This window comes from Pongo pygmaeus, chromosome 5 (genome assembly GCF_028885625.2).
Source record: "Pongo pygmaeus isolate AG05252 chromosome 5, NHGRI_mPonPyg2-v2.0_pri, whole genome shotgun sequence".
NCBI lineage: Eukaryota > Metazoa > Chordata > Mammalia > Primates > Hominidae > Pongo > Pongo pygmaeus.
In genome coordinates this window covers 126,241,167-126,261,256 of record NC_072378.2, presented here as the reverse complement: position 1 = coordinate 126,261,256, position 20,090 = coordinate 126,241,167, and the positions used below count along the sequence as shown (strand labels likewise).

At 39.0% G+C, this 20,090-nt stretch overlaps 1 protein-coding gene across 8 annotated transcripts in view; it reads right to left on the bottom strand.

The window, feature by feature from the left end:
* TRMT11 (tRNA methyltransferase 11 homolog) overlaps window positions 1-20,090 on the bottom strand; it is a 117,812-nt gene that overhangs the window by 54,519 nt on the left and 43,203 nt on the right. For 4 of the 8 annotated variants that reach the window (XM_054491375.2, XM_063666559.1, XM_063666560.1 and 1 more), the window contains one exon: window positions 10,811-11,382. In XM_054491375.2, the coding sequence (XP_054347350.1) occupies window positions 11,251-11,382 (132 nt within the window). In that variant the 3' untranslated portion in view covers window positions 10,811-11,250. Of the gene's footprint in view, window positions 1-3,321; window positions 9,286-10,810; window positions 11,383-20,090 lie in introns of those variants that run through there. The other 4 variants (XR_010126775.1, XR_010126777.1, XR_010126776.1 and 1 more) reach the window with 3 other exon arrangements.

Genomic DNA, 20,090 nt, shown 5'->3' with positions numbered 1-20,090 from the left:
CGCATCAATCTTCTGATCAGCATTCCAGCTTCTATTCATATCTCCCTCCATTCCAAACTACTATCATCAGAGTGATGGCCTGACCAAGTCTGATAATATGGCTTCCCAGTGAAAATCCAGGGTAGGGGGAGTGGGTTAGTATGCCCAAGGTAATCAAGCAGAAATACAAACCCCTTCCTGCCTTACTCTATGACTTTACATTGTTGATCCCCAGTTCACACTTCAGCCACCATGAACTGCATGCAGTTTCCCTACATACCATGCTCTCTATTCCCTTGCTATGTCCTCTGCCTCACACATCGTTACCTCCTCCCGGATCTTTCCCCAGCTTAACCTGGCTAACTACTACCTACCCTTCCAAATTCATTTCAGGGATGGTGCTGTAGGGATGTCCCTGTGTAATTATTCATTAAACTGTACTTACGCTTTATGCACTCTTTGGTATAAATAATATATCTCACAATAAAGTTATTAAACCCAATATAAAAACTTCAAAAGGCAGTTCAGGAAACACCTCCTCTTGGAACCACCTCCCACGCCCCCAGCCTCAGGGCAGGCTGGATTCCTTGCCTGCATGCTCCCATAGGGCCCCCTATATCTCACTGCACTTGACGCCTTGCTAGGATTATTTATCTCTACAACTACTGAAGGTTCCAAGCTTCTTCAGGGTACGGATTATCATTTCTAATCTTTGACCCTGTAGTGCCTAGCATACCAATGAGGACAAAATATTTGTTGAATGAATGAATAGATGAGTAACATGTCTTCCATCTGTCTCTATTGTCTATTCCCACTGTTGGTTCAGATTCTCACATGGACTATATATTTACTTCCTGGCCTGTCTCAAGCACATCCTACATTCCATTGCCAAAATCACTTTTTTTTTTTTTTTTTGAGACCACATCTCACTGTGTCGCCCACACTGGAGTGCAGTGGCATAATCATAGTTTACTGTAACCTCGAACTCCCGGGCTCAAGTGATCTTCCCACCTCAGCCTCCTGAGTAGCTAGCACTACAGGCATGTGCCACCACACCTGGCCAACTTTATTTTTGTAATTACAGGGCCTCACTATGTTGCCCAGGCTGGTCTCATAATCCCGGCCCCAAGTGATCCTCCTGCCTCAGCCTCTCAAAGCTCTGAGAATACAGGCGTGAGAAACTGCAACTGACATCCCAAATCACCTTTCTGAAATCAGTCCCTATTCTCACATCTTTAGTCCCATGACAACTTTCTATTGTCTATTTTATTTACTTTTTTTTTTTGAGATGAAGTCGTGCTCTGTTGTCCAGCCTAGAGTGCAGTGGCGCAATCTTGGCTCACTACAACCTCTGCCTCCCCGATTCAAGCGATTCTCCTGCCTCAGCCTCCCAGGTAGCTGGGATTACAGGTGTGTGCCACCACGCCCAGCTAATTTTTATATTTTTAGCAGAGATGGTGTTTCACCATGTTGGCCAGGCTAGTCTCAAACTCTTGGCCTCAAGTAATGTGCTCACCTCCACCTCCCAAAGTGCTGGGATTACAGGCATGAGCCACCATGCCCAGTCCAATACAAATTCTTCAGACTGACATTCAAGGTCTTTTGCAACATGACCCCAGTCTACCTTTTTCAAAGTCCTCTCCCACCATCATACACATGAACCCTTCCCTCTAGTTAGTCTAGTTAGTACCTATCATCTTCTGAACTTGACTCACACATTGTCACATCTGAACTTTCCTCACACTATTCACACAACACCCCCAGTCTGAAATGTGCTTCTTTCCTCTCTCCACTTAACTGAATTTTTAAAAAATTTGTAACATTCTGGCTTAAGCACCACACCTTCTGTGAAATCTGTATTAAATATTCTTCTCTGAAGAAAATTCTCATCCTTCCAAACTTCATTGAGGCTTCTCCTGGGTACTTAATTCATTCTGCCTTGTGTTAACTATCTTTTTATGTGTAGGTCTCATCACCTCAACCAGACTATAAATTCCTTTGTCATTATTTAAATCCATGCATGGAACTCCCACAGACATCAACCAATCACCAATAGACAAGCCTTAGAACATGTATTACAGGAAAAATAGAGTAACACATACAACAAATACAGAGGAACAACAATTGACATTAAAATAGAAAAAAAATTAACACTCTTGGAATCTATGGAAAAATGTAAAGAGAAAGAAAATTGAAGATAATAGGTCAGCTAGAATATTTATTTGCCTGCTTCAACATCAATAATAAAGCATACTAGGTAAAGTGGTCCTTTTCAACCGATTGTTACAAGTCTCTCGGTTGCTGGTTTTGGAAAATCTTCTCGGCCTGAGACTCAAACTATTAATCACCAATTGTCTGAGTTAAAACCATCAATTAAAAGACTTACGCATCCCACAAAGAACAGAAGACTGCCCTGTTGCGAGGTAACTTTGGAGCAATGTGCTGAGCCTTTCTGTGAAGGTTTGGTAAAGGGCTGCCAGAGAAAATCTAGAACAAACGTAGAGCAAATTTCAAAGCTCACAAGTTCCAGATGCCTGTGGATGGTAGGAAGTATGGAAAGTCTGTCAAATGTCTTGACTGTAGCCCATGATTGAGTGGCTTTAGCAATAAAAGGTGTATCGTTGTCATATCAAATGGTCCAGAAAGCCAAACACATGACACAGATTAGTTTCAAGCGCCAAAGTGGTGTGGCTGGAGTCAAATGATTGCACTGGAATAGCAACCCTGTAACCTGAGAAAGTGTCAATAGCATTAATGAACAACCAATAGCTCTAAAGAGGGGTGGAGGAAGGTCTGAATTAATCAATCTGCCAGGAGTAGTGGAGACAACACCCCATGCAGTGTGTTCGTCCTTACCAAGAGGCAACAAGGTCAACTTTTGGCAGGAGTCACAAGTCTAGCACCAAATGGTAGCCTTTGCATCAGAAACATCAAGTACTTTACTTGTGCCCTGTCTATAACAGCAAATGTGTTGCCATGTCCAGTACAATAATGGATCCAGGCAGCAATGATGGCAATCTGGGTGGTGCTAGCTAACCGAGTGATTCTAGCTGGTCTCATCAGAGAATGAGACTTTAAAATGGATGTCAATATGAGTGACCCCAACAGTTCTATCAGCCGCCGCAATTTGTTTCCACTGTTTGAAGCCCCTAAGGAAGGATGTCTTCAATCTGCAAATCTCTAGTTTTCCAAGTGGCAGATCAAACCATAGATCTTTAGCAACAACCTAACAGTCAGTAAAAACATAACAAGGCTCCTCAAGGAGGGTATTGGTCAGAGCTTTGAGAATGGCCTTGAATTCTACTTAATGACCAGATCAACTACATCCATTTTCAGTTCTGCTTACCTGGCACTGAGGTTGAACAGCCATTGCAGTCCATTGAAATGGCACTGGTTTTCAGCTTAGCCAATCTATCAGTGAAAGAAGCAACAGGCAATTTGAGGAATCTCCTAAATGCCACCTAAATGTATTTTTAAAGCCCCTATATGTAACCTTTATGAAACGAGGGTGCTGAGCCAGGGGCTTTGTTTCAAGCAACAGAATGGACGATAAAGTTTTCCCCCAAAGGATTAGCTGCCACTTTTTCATGTAAATCCAAGATGTCATTGAGGCTAGGTCTGTTGCATTAATGATTATTACATATAATGATTTTATATGACAAGCAAGGCTAGTTGGGCCCTTTCCATTTTAGTAGTCATGAGGTCTGTTTGATCTACTCCAAAAAGGGAACAGCAGGCTAGATGGCTTAAGTGTTCAGTTTTGACAGAAGCCCAGTAGTGAAACAGGAGAGTTGCCCGACTCCTTCGATGAACTTGTGACAGGGGTGTGGCTCAAACCCCTTAGGGGAAGGGAAGCACACAGACAGGTAGATGCAGGACCTGGGGCGAGCGCTTTTGGGCTCCAGCCCCACAGTAGCATCTAGGAGTGTGTTACAATTAATGGTCTTTTAGCAGTTGCCGTCTGTGAACAGCTAAGTGTTAAAACTAGCTCACTGGCGAGTCAGGGTGACAGCCTTTTACACCCTGCCCTCTTGATACCCGGGTCCTTGTCCAGCATGCAGGAAGAATCAGGTCACACACAAACTTGAAGGATGGTGAATATGAGGCTTTAATGGAGTGGTGGAAGTGGCTTTCAGCGGGATGGATGGGGAGCTGTAAAGGGGATGGAGTGGGAAGATGATCTTCCCCTGGAGTTCAGCTGTCCTGCAACCAATCTCCTCTCCAACCATCTCCAGCCAAACTCCTCTTGACATTCAGATGCTCCTTCTCTTCTCTCCTTCCCTGCCACTCTTCTGCTTGTGGAGCCTGGGGTTTAGGGTTTATATGGGTACAGGATAAGGGGGCATGGCAGGCCAAAAGGCAACATTTGGGCACAAAAACAGGAATGCCTGTTCCCAATTAGGGCCGTGGGTTTCCAGGCTTGAGGGTGAGGCCTTTGTCAGGGCGCTGCCCTCTTCTACCCAGTATTTCCCTGCCTCCTGTCTGTATCAGTAGTAGCTAATATTTAGTTGTTTTTCAGAAGGCGCGTATCTGGCCAGCCATGTCAAGGGGTCCAGGCATCCAAAACTCCAAGGGCACCTCTGGATGAAGAGTATCTCCTTTTACCAGGGTCTCCAATCAGCAAAGTAATCAGTTACAGGATATTCTGTAGCTCAAAGGTATCATTAGGTTTGTGTGGCCTCAAAGATACTAGTACCTATCTAAATGGGACTCTTTCTGGTTGGGCTCTAGCACTTATAGGGCAGAAAAGTTCAAGTATATAACATGTCATTTTCTGCTATATATTCAGATACAAAAAGAACAACAGTCCATTGAATTGGTTCAACAGGTCATACCCACAAGGTCATGTTAACTTTCCTTTCCTATTATGAACCTTGCCCAAACCCTATCAGTTGAAATCGAGCGGACCCTTCCCCCACAGGACTGTGTAAGATGGTGAACTGGGCACCTGTATTCAACACAGCCATACAAGTTTGTGCCCCTTTCTCCTAGAAAGTCCCCCAGCATATTCAGATGGGTACATGTGGTGGTTGGTCCTCCTTTGAGATAAGGAGTCCTGGGCCCCATCCCTAATCATTTTTCTCCTTAAAGCCGTGGGAGGCTCCATGCCAGTATGCAAGGCTTTACATCTACTTTTAGTATTGAGTAGTATAGCAGCTGCTTGGGGCTCAAATAAATGAAATTCCAATGATTTTGGTCTCCAAAACAAAGCAAAATCTGACAATGTTTTGGCATTGGGGACCCTTTGACTCAGCAACCATGGACACATGGTCTTCAGACTGAAGCCACTGGGTTTGTGTCCTTTGCCTGACTCTAGCTTGACTTACATTGACATTTTTCTTTTTTTTTAGGAGTTCATCTTAATTGACAGCATCTTCACCAGTACCAAGAAATATCTCTTAAGTTCTGGCCCAGTTTTAACATAAAAGGTAGAGCAGTTTTCCAAGGTTGGGGGGCCAACTGCAAGAATTTATCTAGAATTCTCTGGGTCAGTTTCTCATTCTTCAGTAGGTCGCCTTCATCAGAACGGTAAACTCAATTCAGGACAGTAAAAGATCAAATACTAGTTAATGCCTCTTCTATCCCTTCCCACAGGAGTTTGTCTCAGGAATATATCCCTGAGATGCCAATGCTCTCTGAAAGCAACCAAGACCCACTGGAAAAAAAAAATCCTTTATTATTTTCTCTGAATGGATATTAAGTCTGGCATGACAGACTGCCAGGAGGAGCTGAGCCATAAAATAGACCACTTGTTGCCCTTGTTCCTTAACAACCATGATGTGCCCTGCCACCATATGTCCCAAGCAAAACAGCCAAAGTTCTAATGATTCACCTATTGTCTAAGAAGGTACACCCTTCAGCCCACTCAGGATATATCTTAGTACTAATTGTTATAGTGGGGTGGACTTGAAGCTAATTGGCAAACTGGTGAGGAAACACCTCTCCAAACGCCCAGAAAAGGGTTAGCAAAAAACAAGGGACCATTTGGGTAACTATCACTGGACCTACTTTCTGATACTTGGCCTGCAACCACTGCCCCATTTGCTCCTCATTAACAGGCAATGAAGTTGAGGACCATGTATCATCAGGTTGATCATGAAATTTGGTCAATATGCTTGCTAACAATTACTAAGGACTTCCTATGAATCCTGTTAATGAGCCCCAAAGCCCTCCTCCTCTTCCAGAAAGCTATGTGTCTGTCAGCATCCCATCCTCATGACCAAAAACCATCAAGAACTGTGAAGGATCTGAGATTTTGCTCTATTGCAAGCACCTGACATATTCATTGAAACCGGTAAAAGACATACTCCTAGGTCACATACAAAGAACTTTATTACTTATGGTACAATAAGCAGGGCATGATAATCCGCAATTTTTTTTTTTTTTTTTTTTTTGAGATGGAGTCTCGCTCTGTCACCCAGGCTGGAGTGCAGTGGTGTAATCTCAGCTCACTGCAATCTCCACCTCCCGGGTTCAAGCAATTCTCATGTCTCAGCCTCCAGAGTAGCTGGGATTACAGGCATGCACCATACCATGCCTGGGTAATTTTTGTATTTTTAGTAGAGATGGGGTTTCACCATGTTGGACAGGCTGATCTCAAACTCCTGACCTCAGGTGATCCACCTGCCTCGGCCTCCCAAAGTGCTGGGATTACAGGCATGAGCCACTGTGCCTGGCCTGATAATCAGCATTTTAACAATCAGTTCTTCCTTATACCCAAGTCTCAGAAGAATGACCAGATTAGGCCCAGATGGGTGCCTTACAGTAGGCTGTATTACAAAGAAGAAATATTAAGCTTAGGGAACCCAATCTTTTATAATGGGCAGTAAGCATGCCTTTACTCTGAAGGGAAGACACTATCTTCCAAGGTTGTACACAAACTTAAACCTCTGCTCCAGAAGTTAAAAGCGAGGGGGAGACAGGGGAGAGAAAGACTCTATATCTTCCAAGATTGTTCACTATACAAATATCCTCAAAAACACAGTACAGGACACAAGAAGTCTGTGCCTTTCTTAGAAAGACATATAGAAATGCAAGAGATCTATGGAGAATTGCTTCTCAATTGGTATGTAGAAAAATGGAAAAATGCAAAGGCAATTTTGCTCTTTGTGCAGAAGTCACTCCAACTTGTGGTGAGATACTCCAAGATTTATACACAAATGTTAAAGGACTCTTAAAGATTTTTAAAACTCACCAATAACAACTCAGCCCATATTGACCCACTTCACCAACTTACAACACATTACTTTGGCAGTCCATCAAAGCACAACTCCAATATCATAAGTACCATTTACATTTTCAATTTTAATTTTCTCCTCAGCCTTTTTCCTTTTAATTTGACTAACTTCACACATAAGCCCAGCTAATCTTCACTGCTGCATGCTAGCCAAAATAGAGTTCTTCTGATAAATCCTCAGGAGAGAGCCAGGGAAGCTTGATTAAAGGAGAGATTTTTAAAGTCATAGAGGTCAAAACAGGTTCCTTTTTAGGCAATTCAGTCTGGCATGACTGCAACATGATTATCTTAGTAAGAACTTTCAAATTTTAAAACAAAAATATACTAAGCACATCTTAATATCACAAGAAATAGGGCTAGCAGTTACATAAGGGAAGCTGATTTATCTTAACATTCATCTATCAAGCCCTATTTTGTTCCATGACCCAGGCTTAAAAGACTGTCATTACAGTTAAACCTCCATCCCCCAAAGAGCACTGTCTACAAGGGCTTATAAAGGAAGGGCTAAGAGCCAAATTCCAGGTTGGCCTCAGTTATGTCTAAATGTCAACTTGCTTATCCCACACAGTGAAACATATGAACATCGTAAGGCAGATCTCTTTTAAGGGAAAGGGGTCAGGTTCCCTAGTTTTTCACCCCAAAGGATAGACAGGAATGTGCTGGTCTCTATGATTCTATGACCAGATAGAATCACAGTATGTTTACCATTCCATTATAATTCTTTACACTCTAGACACTATGTTCTCAAACCACTCTGTTTTAGAGAAGATCTCAATGTTTTAGTAAAGTACAAACACCATCAGTCTGCTGTTATTGTCTCCATGTGTACGTTCTGGATTAAGGCACTTTTTTTTGTTTGGATTACAAACCACATTACTTGATAAATATCTGAGAAAAATGGGAGTGGGTAAGTTGGAAATCAAAGTAGATTTCACTTATTCTATGAATACAGTCCTTCTAAGAACAAAGATTCTTGCAAGTGTTTAGTTTTCTAAATAACTTTATAATGGAACAGAACCATAACCCAGCAAAAAGAGCCAAGGTTCTTATTTTGGAATAATTTATTATCTTTTGGTCAAGCAGGTCAACAATAAGGTCATCAATTGCCTTGGCAACACTCACCTCCATTTCCACCACTGCAATGCATTAATGAGTTTATTTATGCCTTGCTTTATCTACAAAGAATTTTTTTCCTATTAGAACTATTAACATGAGCCTAGTTCCACTGTGCTTTTTCAAGGGAGATTTATTACAATGGGATGGAAAATAAGATCATTTCCCAAAAAAGTCACCTTCAGTTTTCAACAGAGAAACATTATGTTTTATTCCATATCTCTTTGGATAAGCAATATTTGATAATATTTCCAGCATAAGATGTCAGCAGTTCTTCTAACACCAAACGACTAAGAACTTTTATTCAAGAGCCAGAGTTGCTTATATTGGCATCTATATAACACAATCTCAACGTCTAATTTCCTGGTGTTGAAAAAAAGTCAAATCCCTGCTTCTTTAATTTACGAGTATAAAACATACTACCTCAAAAACTATTTCCATGTCTCAAACTTTTAAAGCACAATTTTAACGCAATAAAATAAACACACCCACTACAATGCCTCCTGTGATGTTAACACATACTCTACTTTCCCCTACAAAACTTGAAATAAGGTTGTTGTTGTTTTTTGTTTTGTTTTTACTTATAATTGCCATCCTTCTTAAATATGTAGGGAATCTCAATATTTGAGTGAGTTTTCTCAACAAGGAAATAGTGGCAATACTGACTTACCTCCCAGAGCTTAAACAGTTTGAAAATGTTTTACTGCTCAATCCTTGTATTTAAAGAGTTAGTCATAAGGAAGTCAGTGGCAAGCTAGCCCAAAACTGGGTCACCCTGGGCAGGAAGTGGCTGAGAAAATTGTAGCAGATTTTAAACTTTTCAAAATCTGCTGGCCACTTTGGCTAAACACAAAGACCACCTACTCCACTATTCCCTCCCAGCTATCAGAGCAAAAAGTACTCACCAGAATAGACGGGAAGGAGGCACCTCTGATGAACACCACCAAGGTAACCATCTGGAGTTTATGGATATTTAATATATGCCAGAAACAAAATTACACATTTTGTCATATTATAAACATTAAAATAGGCCAGTCCACAGACCACCTAGAATTCCTTCACAGATTATACTGTAAATCCAAACTACAGGACTTTCTGAAATGCAGGCAATTTGCTAGGTGATATTGTTGCTGTAAGCACATGAGGAATACAGTGGTAACATAGAAAACCAGAGCAATCCTGGAAATGATCTGCTGTAACTTACACCAAAAGTAATAAGATCCTAATGCCAAAAAATAAAACTCTCTCGTTAAAATAAGAGGGCTTGAGACCTATGCTCTAAAACCAAAATAGCTTGGAAGTAATCAGGTTTCTTTTTTATTTATGAGTACCAACTAAACAAATTATACTGTGAGCCTAGTGACATTTCAGGAATGGGAAACTGAACTTCCTGATTAATACGAAAATAAGCTTCATAATAAGAATTATAGTTTAGAAGACCTCAATTAGTAGTAATAACAAATAATTTCAAATTTTTTTAAGTGTTGGATAATTTTTAAGGATAATGTGACTACAATTAATATTCCAACTTTCCAGAACTATTTGAACTAATTGTTGTGACCACCCAAAAAAGGGGCTAAGCTAAAATCTCATATTCCAAATTGAGTCAGTGACAAAGTTTCAAACTCACCTCCCATATAACCTCGAAACATTTTAAATAAGATGGTTTATAACAGAAAAACTGAAAATAAATCATCCTTGAATACTTTTAGATTTCCCCCCAGTGTACCACAAATCATATCCAGAAACCCAAACAAAATAATCAGTGAAATGTTTGAGATCTGCTGCTGAAATCCTGAACTACAAGAAAAGAAAAGGAGAGAGACCAAAGCAGATAGCCTGATGTCTCTTTGCTTGGGCAGCACTAGACTTTTAGAGGTCCTAAGCTGTGCACATTAATACTCTGAGTCCATAAAAGTCAGCAGTAACACTAAAATAATGATAATAATAAATAATATAGGCTCTGGTTAGAGAGAGAGGATCCGTTTACTGCCACCCTGCTGAGGTACATTTGACCACCAAAGGCAAGAAAGCTATTAGCATCCTGAATTAATGGGTATAGTGGTTTTCAAGCAAGATATTTTCATGATGGACACAATGTGGACTCAGCAAAGTTTCTCCTTCAAGAAAAATATAGCTTCTATTTCAAAGGGCACTGATTAGGCTTAATACCATTAGGGAACCATCAAGCATTTGTGTTGTTGTTACTGCTTTTAACTATCAGTTACTTTCTAAACCAAAAATTGTGGGTAGTTAACTTGACCAACAGTCAACGGTTAGGAATGCAGGAGCAAATCCAAGGTACAAAAGAGCTTCAAATGTAGACAGGCCTTAAGGAGTTTGGAATCTTTCTAGGTTGTCCGGTCTTAGCCTTTCTTATCATCACTATTAGCATTGTTATTACTACCTTGTCTGGAATTTCTAAATAAAAATTTATTTCCCTCATCACATCCCCCCTGAAGACAACTAGATATGACACAATTTTAGAAATTCTCAATATGGTTTATTAGTGGCAATGTAAATCGATGACAATCAAAAACCAAATAAACATATCTACCAAATGAATAAATTTTTAAATACTATTAATTGCTTATAATATATCCAGCAGATGTTTTAAAAGTCAACAATATTAATTCCCTTTGTAGATTAATTGTAAAAAAATAACTGTTTTGAGTCTATCTCCATCAGTACTTGAAAGTACAAATATACATTAAATAAGATTATAAAGACTGTAATACATACAACAAAAAAGTCTATAAAACAAAGATAACTTTAAAAGCATTGCTCAATTTACTTTGTAGCTTTTCTATATAAAATATTTTAAAACCGTACCTATTTTCTGGATCATATATGAAAGTTCACATCCAGATGTCTTTTTAAATCAAATTCTCATTCTTTCTTCATTGTCAAAATCTTAATTTTCATTCCTGGGTGGATTTTTCTTCCTTGGCAATTCTTTTTGTAACCCCACTGAAATATTTCTCACGGAAGGAATTATGACCTTGGTATGGCAGAAAATGATCACTTAGCAGATGTGAATACTGGTCCCGATTCTGGTTGGAAAACACAAAATGTAAAAATTATTTCTTTAGTTAGCTTATGCCAAAGCAGTTGTTTACCTTAAGCAAAATCTTAAGCAAAATCTCACTCTCTAGTGCATATTTATCTTCCTTCACTACTTGAATTAGAAATATACCACCACTTTACATCCTTATCATGCTTGGATATCCAAAGTGTTTTCATTTACCTCATTAAAGCCTCACAAAAGTCCTCTGTACAGAGGACAAATTTCTTTCTTTTTTTTTTTTTTTTTTTTTGCCTCAGGGCAAAGAGAGTGGTTCCAGGTAACAGAGTCAAGGCTATAACTTTCTTCTGATTCCCAGTTCAGCACATACTGAAGTCATTTGTGTCTATGGATAAAAAGTACTAAACAAGGAAGCTTCTACTCAAGAAAAAGGTGTGAACCAACAAAATAATGCATTTGTGTGAGGTCATACAGACACACAAAATTGTCTGGGGGTATTTCTATATTCAGTTAATGAAATAAACAATTCGTGGAAACTTTAAGTGAACATAGTAGATGAAGATACAGGCTAAACAAGAGATTTCCACACTTGTAGACTGTGGAAGTCCTTACTTGGACTACTGCTCAGACTGACATCTAATGGTAATGGCAACCTGGGTTAATGTCAAACATATTTTGGCTTAGAAAATTAAGGTTCCTGGCAGGAAACACTGAAACACTGGCTTCTCATCCAACTGTGAAAAATATCTAATTAGACATAAAATCTCATTTCCCATGTGCTTCTATAAATTCATATTCAATTACACCTGGATTAATGTGATTTTTTAGGACAGGTATGGAGATTTAAATGGAAAACATGAAGACTAATTTTTTATCCAGATTTCAGTATCAAAATGGTAGCTAAAAATATAAAAATATATCTGGAATATAACAATCCTCAAAATATTTTTTCATTTTTGCAAAAATATTTTTGCCTGTATAAAATGAGTACCTTCATTTTTCCATCATACCTAGCATTAATAAAAATCCAGGTTTAGCCAAAATAATGTTGGCACATTTGTTTATTCAGAAACTATTTTTGCCATATATATTTTTAAAATCACACCAAAAACCCAGATTATTAAAAATTAAACATGCCCAGATTTCCTGATTCATCAAAGAGAAATAGGTAGCTACTGAAATTTTATGGCACCCAAGTATATTACAGTTCCAAATTCCTGCAAACACATGAAAACATGTTAAAGGTTACTATTAATAACTTCAGGCTACATACAATCCCCAAAAAGATAAATTTTAGAGAGTCAACGTGTAGGTATACAACTAAAGATACCAAATGAAAGGTAACATTTGCTGGGTATTTTGTATGGACCAAAAACAATACTAAATGCTTTATATGTACTACCTAACAAAACTTGTCAGCTCTAAGAAATAAGTAAACGATTTGTACCACTTTACAGATGAGGAATTATTTAAGAGTACAGGCCCAAGATAATACACCTGGTAAGTGGCAGAGCTAGGCTTTGAACACAGATCTGTTTGACTCTAAAGACTGCACCCTTAATTACAACATAATGAGGTATTCTCCAAAAGAGCTATCTTTTTCCCCAACTCAAGAAGCAGGAGGAGCTCTGAGAATATAGGTGATGGACTAAGGCCATGACAGCTGAGCTGCCCACCTAGAAAGAAGTAGAACTGGATGAGAGGTCTTACTAATGAAGGCCTATTAACTAAGGATATATTTCAATGGCACAGACTTTTCATATCAAGAGGAGGTATAAGAGCCACAGGGAAGCTGAAGGATAACAAAACCATGAAAGAACAGGTGACTCCACAGGTGGACTCAAGTCTGGTCCACATATCAGACATATCTGTGCCAGGATAACGGCAACACAGAACAATGTTCCACCATTTAACATCAACTACTTCAACTTTAATCAAAAGTCTGACTGAAGTCCATCAACTACTCCTCCAGGTATTCGAAATTCTGTCCTTATGTCAGTAAGATCACTAAAAACTTGACCACTTCCTGAGCTGTGTTAGCTCAATCCTGGCAGAATGTTTTTCTTCGGTTTTTATTTTAAAGCTATGTCCAGATGCTGTCATCTTTTCAGCTACTATGTTGATCCTCACAATTCTTGGCATCGTTCCCCATCCAGTCATCAAAATCAGAAACCCGGGTCAAATCCCTCTTCTCAGATTTGGTCAGTCCTAAAATCTTAGCTCGTATATCCTAAACATCTCAAATCCACTTCTCTCCACTCATAACTCCAACATGTAATCTAGGCCTCCCTCATCCCCACCTCTTTTCTGTAAATGGCCAGCTGCCCTGCCTCCAGTGGTTCCTTCTCTAGTGTATTCTCCATACTGAGACCAAACCTAATTTATTAAAATGCAAATTTAATATGCCAACCGCTTGGCTAAAATCTAAGTAAGTTCAAATTGTCCATAATTCTCAGGCTTTCCCTTGATATTTGGGGCTTACATTCAATTACCTATCACTTTGCAGAATGACATCTCACTTTCCTCGTACAAGGGGAATCAGAATGCAGTCAGGTATTCTAGCTCTGCCCTCATGTCCACTACTCTCCTCATGGACCCTCTAGGCCATGCAAGATCACCTCCCCCTCAAACTGCCTGTGGATTACTTCATGGAATATTCTAGAACTGTAGTAGTAAGGAGGCTAAGGTAGGACAGAAACGTGATTCCAGCAAACTGACCCAGGTCCAATTACTAGCGTGCCTAGCTGACCTAAGCTGTGGTTATGCAGCTCACAAGAGGGAGGCAGAAGACAAAGCCCAAAGCACAATGGAAGATGGGCTTCCTCCATGGACCAAAGGAAGGGATTAATAAAATAGTTTATCTTTGACCAGAGGGACAGAAATAGGGCTACTGGTAATAAAATCAGAGAATACAAAGATTAGAGTCAGAGACTGGGAATGAACAGCAGAAGCCTGAAAAATCCAAAAGTAATGATTAAAATGTATGCTAACGACTATTGAGAAAACATTCACTACTTAAGACATTCTTTTCTGTAATAGTTTAGACCTCTCAGAATAAAGGCAAAATAAGCCCTTAACCGACCATGTGTTCTATTCAGTGCTATGGGGACACGATGGCAAAGACATACATGCTACCGGAGAAGTTGGGAAAGATCATTAACCTTAGAAATGCAACTCCTGGGGGGAAAATCCTATTTTCTTATTTCCCAGGTAGTAGAGCAGAATCAGTGTGAAGTGTATGTTTGGGTTCTGTGCTAAAATGTCCCCTTTCTAGAAGACCAAATGACTCCTGATTGCAAAACACAACATCTATCATTTATAACAGACACTCTGGAAAACCCAAAAGCTCCAAATCCCTTATGCAGCCAGAGATCTGGCAGGCGCCAGTCTATTATCTAGCAGCACAAGTCCTGCTTCGAGTAAGACATTCCAAGGACTTTGGCTACTATTTTCACTTAAGTGGAAAGACCATAGTTCATAAAATGTTTCTCACGAAACACTCAGTATGTCTATGGTCCAACACATATCACATATAATCATACATATAAACACCACATATCTATGAACAATACACATTTAAAATACACCCAGACCATATGAAATATACTATACTCTATGCAGCATTCAGAACTTACATTACCTTAATGCTAAAAAAAAATGGCAAACTCATTTTTTGTTTTCTCTTTTCTCTCTACCTCTCTTTCATCCTATCTTTGGTTTAGTTTGCCAGGGCTTACATCTGAGATAATGATATTCAACTCTACATATTTTTCATCACCTTTTCATGACTCTTCTCTATTCACATTCCCTGCACATCTCAACCAGGAATATCTGCAAGTTTTTTTTTTTTTTTTTCAGCACAGTATCTCAAAGGCCAAAGTGCTTACTTAAAAGGAGAAGAGTATCCTCAGCAAATACAATCTTTGATCTCCCCCATTAACTCAAGCTCGTCCCAGTGTTTGACTTTTGGTTTCGCTAACGTTTCTAAATCTGTTTACCACTATCCATTGTGATATCACCTACGTATCATAAAACCCGATGTTTAGTAAGCAAACATAAAACCCATAAAACATGGGTTTTATGAAACCTACGTATCATAAAACCCAATGTTTAGTAAGCAAAACCTATTTGATGGAAAAATAAAAACACACAAGAATTCGGAAATGGCAAGAGAGAATACCATGGTGATAAAAAGACTACACTTTCCAAATTTCTTAACCATTGGTAGTAATTAAGATGATATGAATAAAATATTAAGACTATTGGCTATACTATTATCATTTTTTATAATCAGAAGAGTTTCCGTAGGTAAATTTGTCCTAGCCATAAATGGCTACATAAGGAAGATATACAGCATTCAGCCCTATCATTTATCCTTTTAAGACAATCAGCAATTGTAAACATTATAAGAAATATACAAGTTATGATTCAAGAAAGGAAGATATATTTCCTACCAACTATGTGTTATTACATAATTATTTAATTTTCCATATCTTTTTGCAGAAGAGTATCATCTAAATTTTACAGATAGGGACACAAGGGGGCTAAAGAGTTTAAATAATCTACCACAAATCACACAGCTGGTAAGTTGCATTGCCAGAATTGTAGCCTAAATCAGACTTCAAAACTCATGTTTTTCCCATTATGATTCTCTTTTTTTTTTTAGTAGAAATTACATCAAAACAATGGCTAAAGAGTTAATTTCCCACATAGCGGATTAGTGGGTCATTCAAAATAGAGTTTGACATTCAGAGGACATTCCTCACTGAACAGCAACATTATGATAGCACATATTTCAGATCTAAACTTTTAGGCAGGACTCCTTTAACCACTGTCCCACCCAGCCAATTTCCTGTCCTATCAGTACTGCTAATTCTAAACATAAACCACTCGAGGAATTTTAACACACTTGCCAAAGAAACCAAAGGAAGGCTTACAAATTGGTAGTTTACTTTTATGTGTACACTACCCTCTGCTGGCTGGAGCATAGCAGTCCTTCTTTAGAGTACTTCCTGATGTGAACTGAAATAGCTTACAGCACAGCAGACCATGCATCTGCCAGGAGCACCGTTTTGATAGCTGTTTGTGAGTCCTGGATTGCTGTAAACATCTAGAGTCCCACAGTCCCAACATGACCAGGCTGGCCTTTTCCTCAGGGAATGTTAACATTTTTTCACACCATTTCATTTTTAAATAATGATGGAGAAACAGACAACTCCATATTCACCTCAGCGATTCTAACGTGTAACACTGTCTCAGTGTCCAACCTAAAATTCCAAATTACTCTCCAGAACAAGAAAGAAAAAGTATATAAACGTGACCTTATTCAAGTCAATCTTTATGTTTACAACTATATATCAAAAATACAGCATTAAAAAGAACCAAAAAAGATGCTGAAACTATTTCAGCCCCTTATAATAAATTTTAATCTAATGGGGAATTCATTCTCAAGAAAATAAATCAAGCTGTATGTTCTGTAGTCACATTTGAAACTGCTGCTTTAAACGCAACTCATGACCCTCCGGATTATACCGTGAGAATACATACGTAAAAAAAGGTTTCTCAAACTGACCATCATAAACTGCTCAGACTTCCAACATACGAAAGATTCTTCATTGAGAATTCCGCTTAGATAAAACTATCCTCCTAATTACTGCCTTCTCCCAGAATTTGCTATTCTCTTTTATCACCTCCTTCTTAAATAAAGGGAAAGTGTTATAATTTTCCACAATACGTCAGTTCAGCTGCTTTATTGGTTTGCTTCTCATGAGAAATGAGGCCTAGGGATCATAGGATTAAGATGTTTTTGTCCCACTGATTTTTGAAGAGTAATATCAGGGTAATGATAAAATTCAAAGTATTTTCAAACAGAAAACTTTTGGCTAGCCATAACTATCTGTTCCTACTCTTCCTTCAAATGGATGATTTAAATACCACTGATATGATTGTTTTTATTCTAGAACGGCCTAGAGTAATCACTTAAAAGTCAGTATTCTTTCCATATATATTTATTGCATGGTGAGCAAAAGAGTCAAGGTCTGTGAATTCACGGAGCTTGTATAGTGGTGGGAGAGACAGACATTAAACAATGTACATCCAGACATATACTTACAGACTGTGACTAAACACTGGGAAGAAAAGAATACAGGAAGAATAGAAGGAAACACCTATTCAGAAGGGGTGAAGGGAAAGGACAAGAAAGGCTTCTCTAAGGAAGTGACATTTATCTGAGACCTAAAGGATGAATTAAATTTACTCATATGAAAAGAGGGGAAGAAAACATTCTAGGAAGAGGAAACAGTGTGTGTGAGAAGACTCTGAGACTAAAAGGAGGTAAATCCATTCTGGGACCTGAAAGACGATAGCCAGGGTGGATAACAACTGGTAAGCAAAAGGGAAGGTGGCACAAGATGAGACTGGACAGGCCAGAAGTAGATCAGGCTGACATAAAGGTTATGTAAAGGATTCTGAATTTTATTCTAAATTCCGCAGAAAGCCATCGATGAGATTTAAGCAGAGGAGTTTCCTTATCTATTTATATTCTGAAAGATACTCTGGCCACCATGTAGGGCATGGAATGGAGGGAGAAACTGCAGAAGCAGAGAAATCAGTAGAAGATTATTACAGCAGCCTAAGAAAGCAGTACTGCCCCATGGTCCTGGGAGTAGGGGTGGGGAATAAAAACATATACAAGAAAACAATCATCCGCTCAGTTGTCCCAAGCCAGATTTCCGAAACATCACCCTTAGCTCATCTCCCTCACCCCAGTTATCCAATTAGTCACCAAGTCCTGCTACATCTACCTCCCCCCAAAATTCTCAATTCCACCAAGTCCTCTACAATCTCTATTCTAGCTTCCTTGGTTTATAGCCTCATCATCTTTGCCTGACTATTCCAGGAGCCTCCTCAGTGGTATCACAGCTAACTTTCCACAGCTCAAATTCACTAACATAGTAAAGCTAGGAGGACCTTCACAGAACACAGAGCTTCTGCCACTCTCCAAACATCCCTCATGGGCTTGCCCTTTTACCAACAGGATAAACTTGAAACTGTTCGGTAGGTAAGGTCCCTCAACACTGGGCTTCTCTCTCTTTAGTCTTCCAGGTCATCTCCAGCTGTTCTTCCCCCACTGCTCAGTATTTCCAGCTACACTGAAGTCCAGGGTTCCCCACATGTACCACAATGCCTCTCATGCTTCTGTATCTTGCTTAAATTTTTGGCTTTCCAACCAAATTCCCCACCTCTCTTGCCTCAAGCACCATCTCCTTAGGTAGGTGCTGTCCTATGTTCACACAACACCTCTCACAGATCACTACAGAACACAAGATGCTATGTTGGAATATGGTTTGAGTGGCCATTTCTCCTGATGTGCAAGTTTTCTAAGGATAAGAAGCCTTAGTCTGTTCAGCCCCAACACCTGACACGAATGGTCCCATAAACACATGTTGCGTGATGAAAACTATGGCCTTCCTCTCAAGGAACAGGTAATTAAGTAAGAGAAATAAAGTATATAAAAATAGGAAAAGTATATGAATGTAAAAATTGTTAAGCAAATGGCTTTTTTTCCTATTTCTCATAGTACCTTTTCTAAAAGTTCACCTGTCCTCAATTCTTACATTAGTATCTGCTTATTTACTCTCGGCAAAAACAAAAACAAAAAAACTTGCATCCTTCTTTACAGAGCAAACAGCAGTTATCAGATATGAATTTCCTCAACCTCCTTGCTCCAACCACCATGCCCATCCTCTACTACAAACTGGCTCCTATTCGCTTCACTGTAAAGTCTCATCTCCTGCACCACTCCCTATCAATATAATGATAAAGTCAAAATTCTCTCCTGGTGTCCCTTCATTGCCAAGAGTTAATTTAATAGAATTCCCGAAACTTCAGTGAAAATATCCAACGATGGTCATCAATTTATAAAATCACTATTCTTTAAAAATAAGATATTTCCACTTTCTAGAGGATGAAGTTGCAGAGCTCTACAGTCATTCAGCAGAAAACCAAATGGCTTCTATTTTAATTGTAGGTCAGGTTTAAGCTGTCCTTTTACTCACTGACAGTTCCTGATAATGAGATAATGATTTCTTCTACCTCACTAGTATTAACCTTAAGTCATTTATAGTCTCAAAGTGACAGTAGTTTATACAAAACAGCAGTTTCATTGCAAACGCTTGAATACAAATGGCTTATGAAATTTATTCTATGATAAGTGAAAACCAGTGATGCTGTCACCATAGTGAAAGCCACCAAACTAGAAGTGTTCATCTAATTTTGTGGGGAAAAACTTTTTAGATTCATGGAACCGATTAAAGCTATGATATACATTCTTAAGTAAGGTGTGAGGAAGAAGGCAAAGAGATGGAAGAGAAAAACAATGGGTCGGTTTATTTTCTTGTAATCAGCAGAGAGTGAAATGAAATGTAAATGACAGTGCTGAATATAATGGGGCTCAGTTCAGCTTCAGGGTAATTACCCATGTCCGGCTTTTGTTTAAAAATCCTGCTCTCCTTATCAAAGCTTCCCACTGTTCTACATCTGGTACTGGACAGTAGCTATAGAAACCACTTGTGCTAAAGTTATACAACTATAAACAGCACTAGGCCATTTCCAAACCAAGGACAAGCAGGTCAAAAGTCTGGCATCCAATACTATTAAGAGAAACCTCTAGCATTATTCTTAATGAGAACAAGGTACCATTGGAAATCTTCATCCTTGAATTAGGTATTTACATAC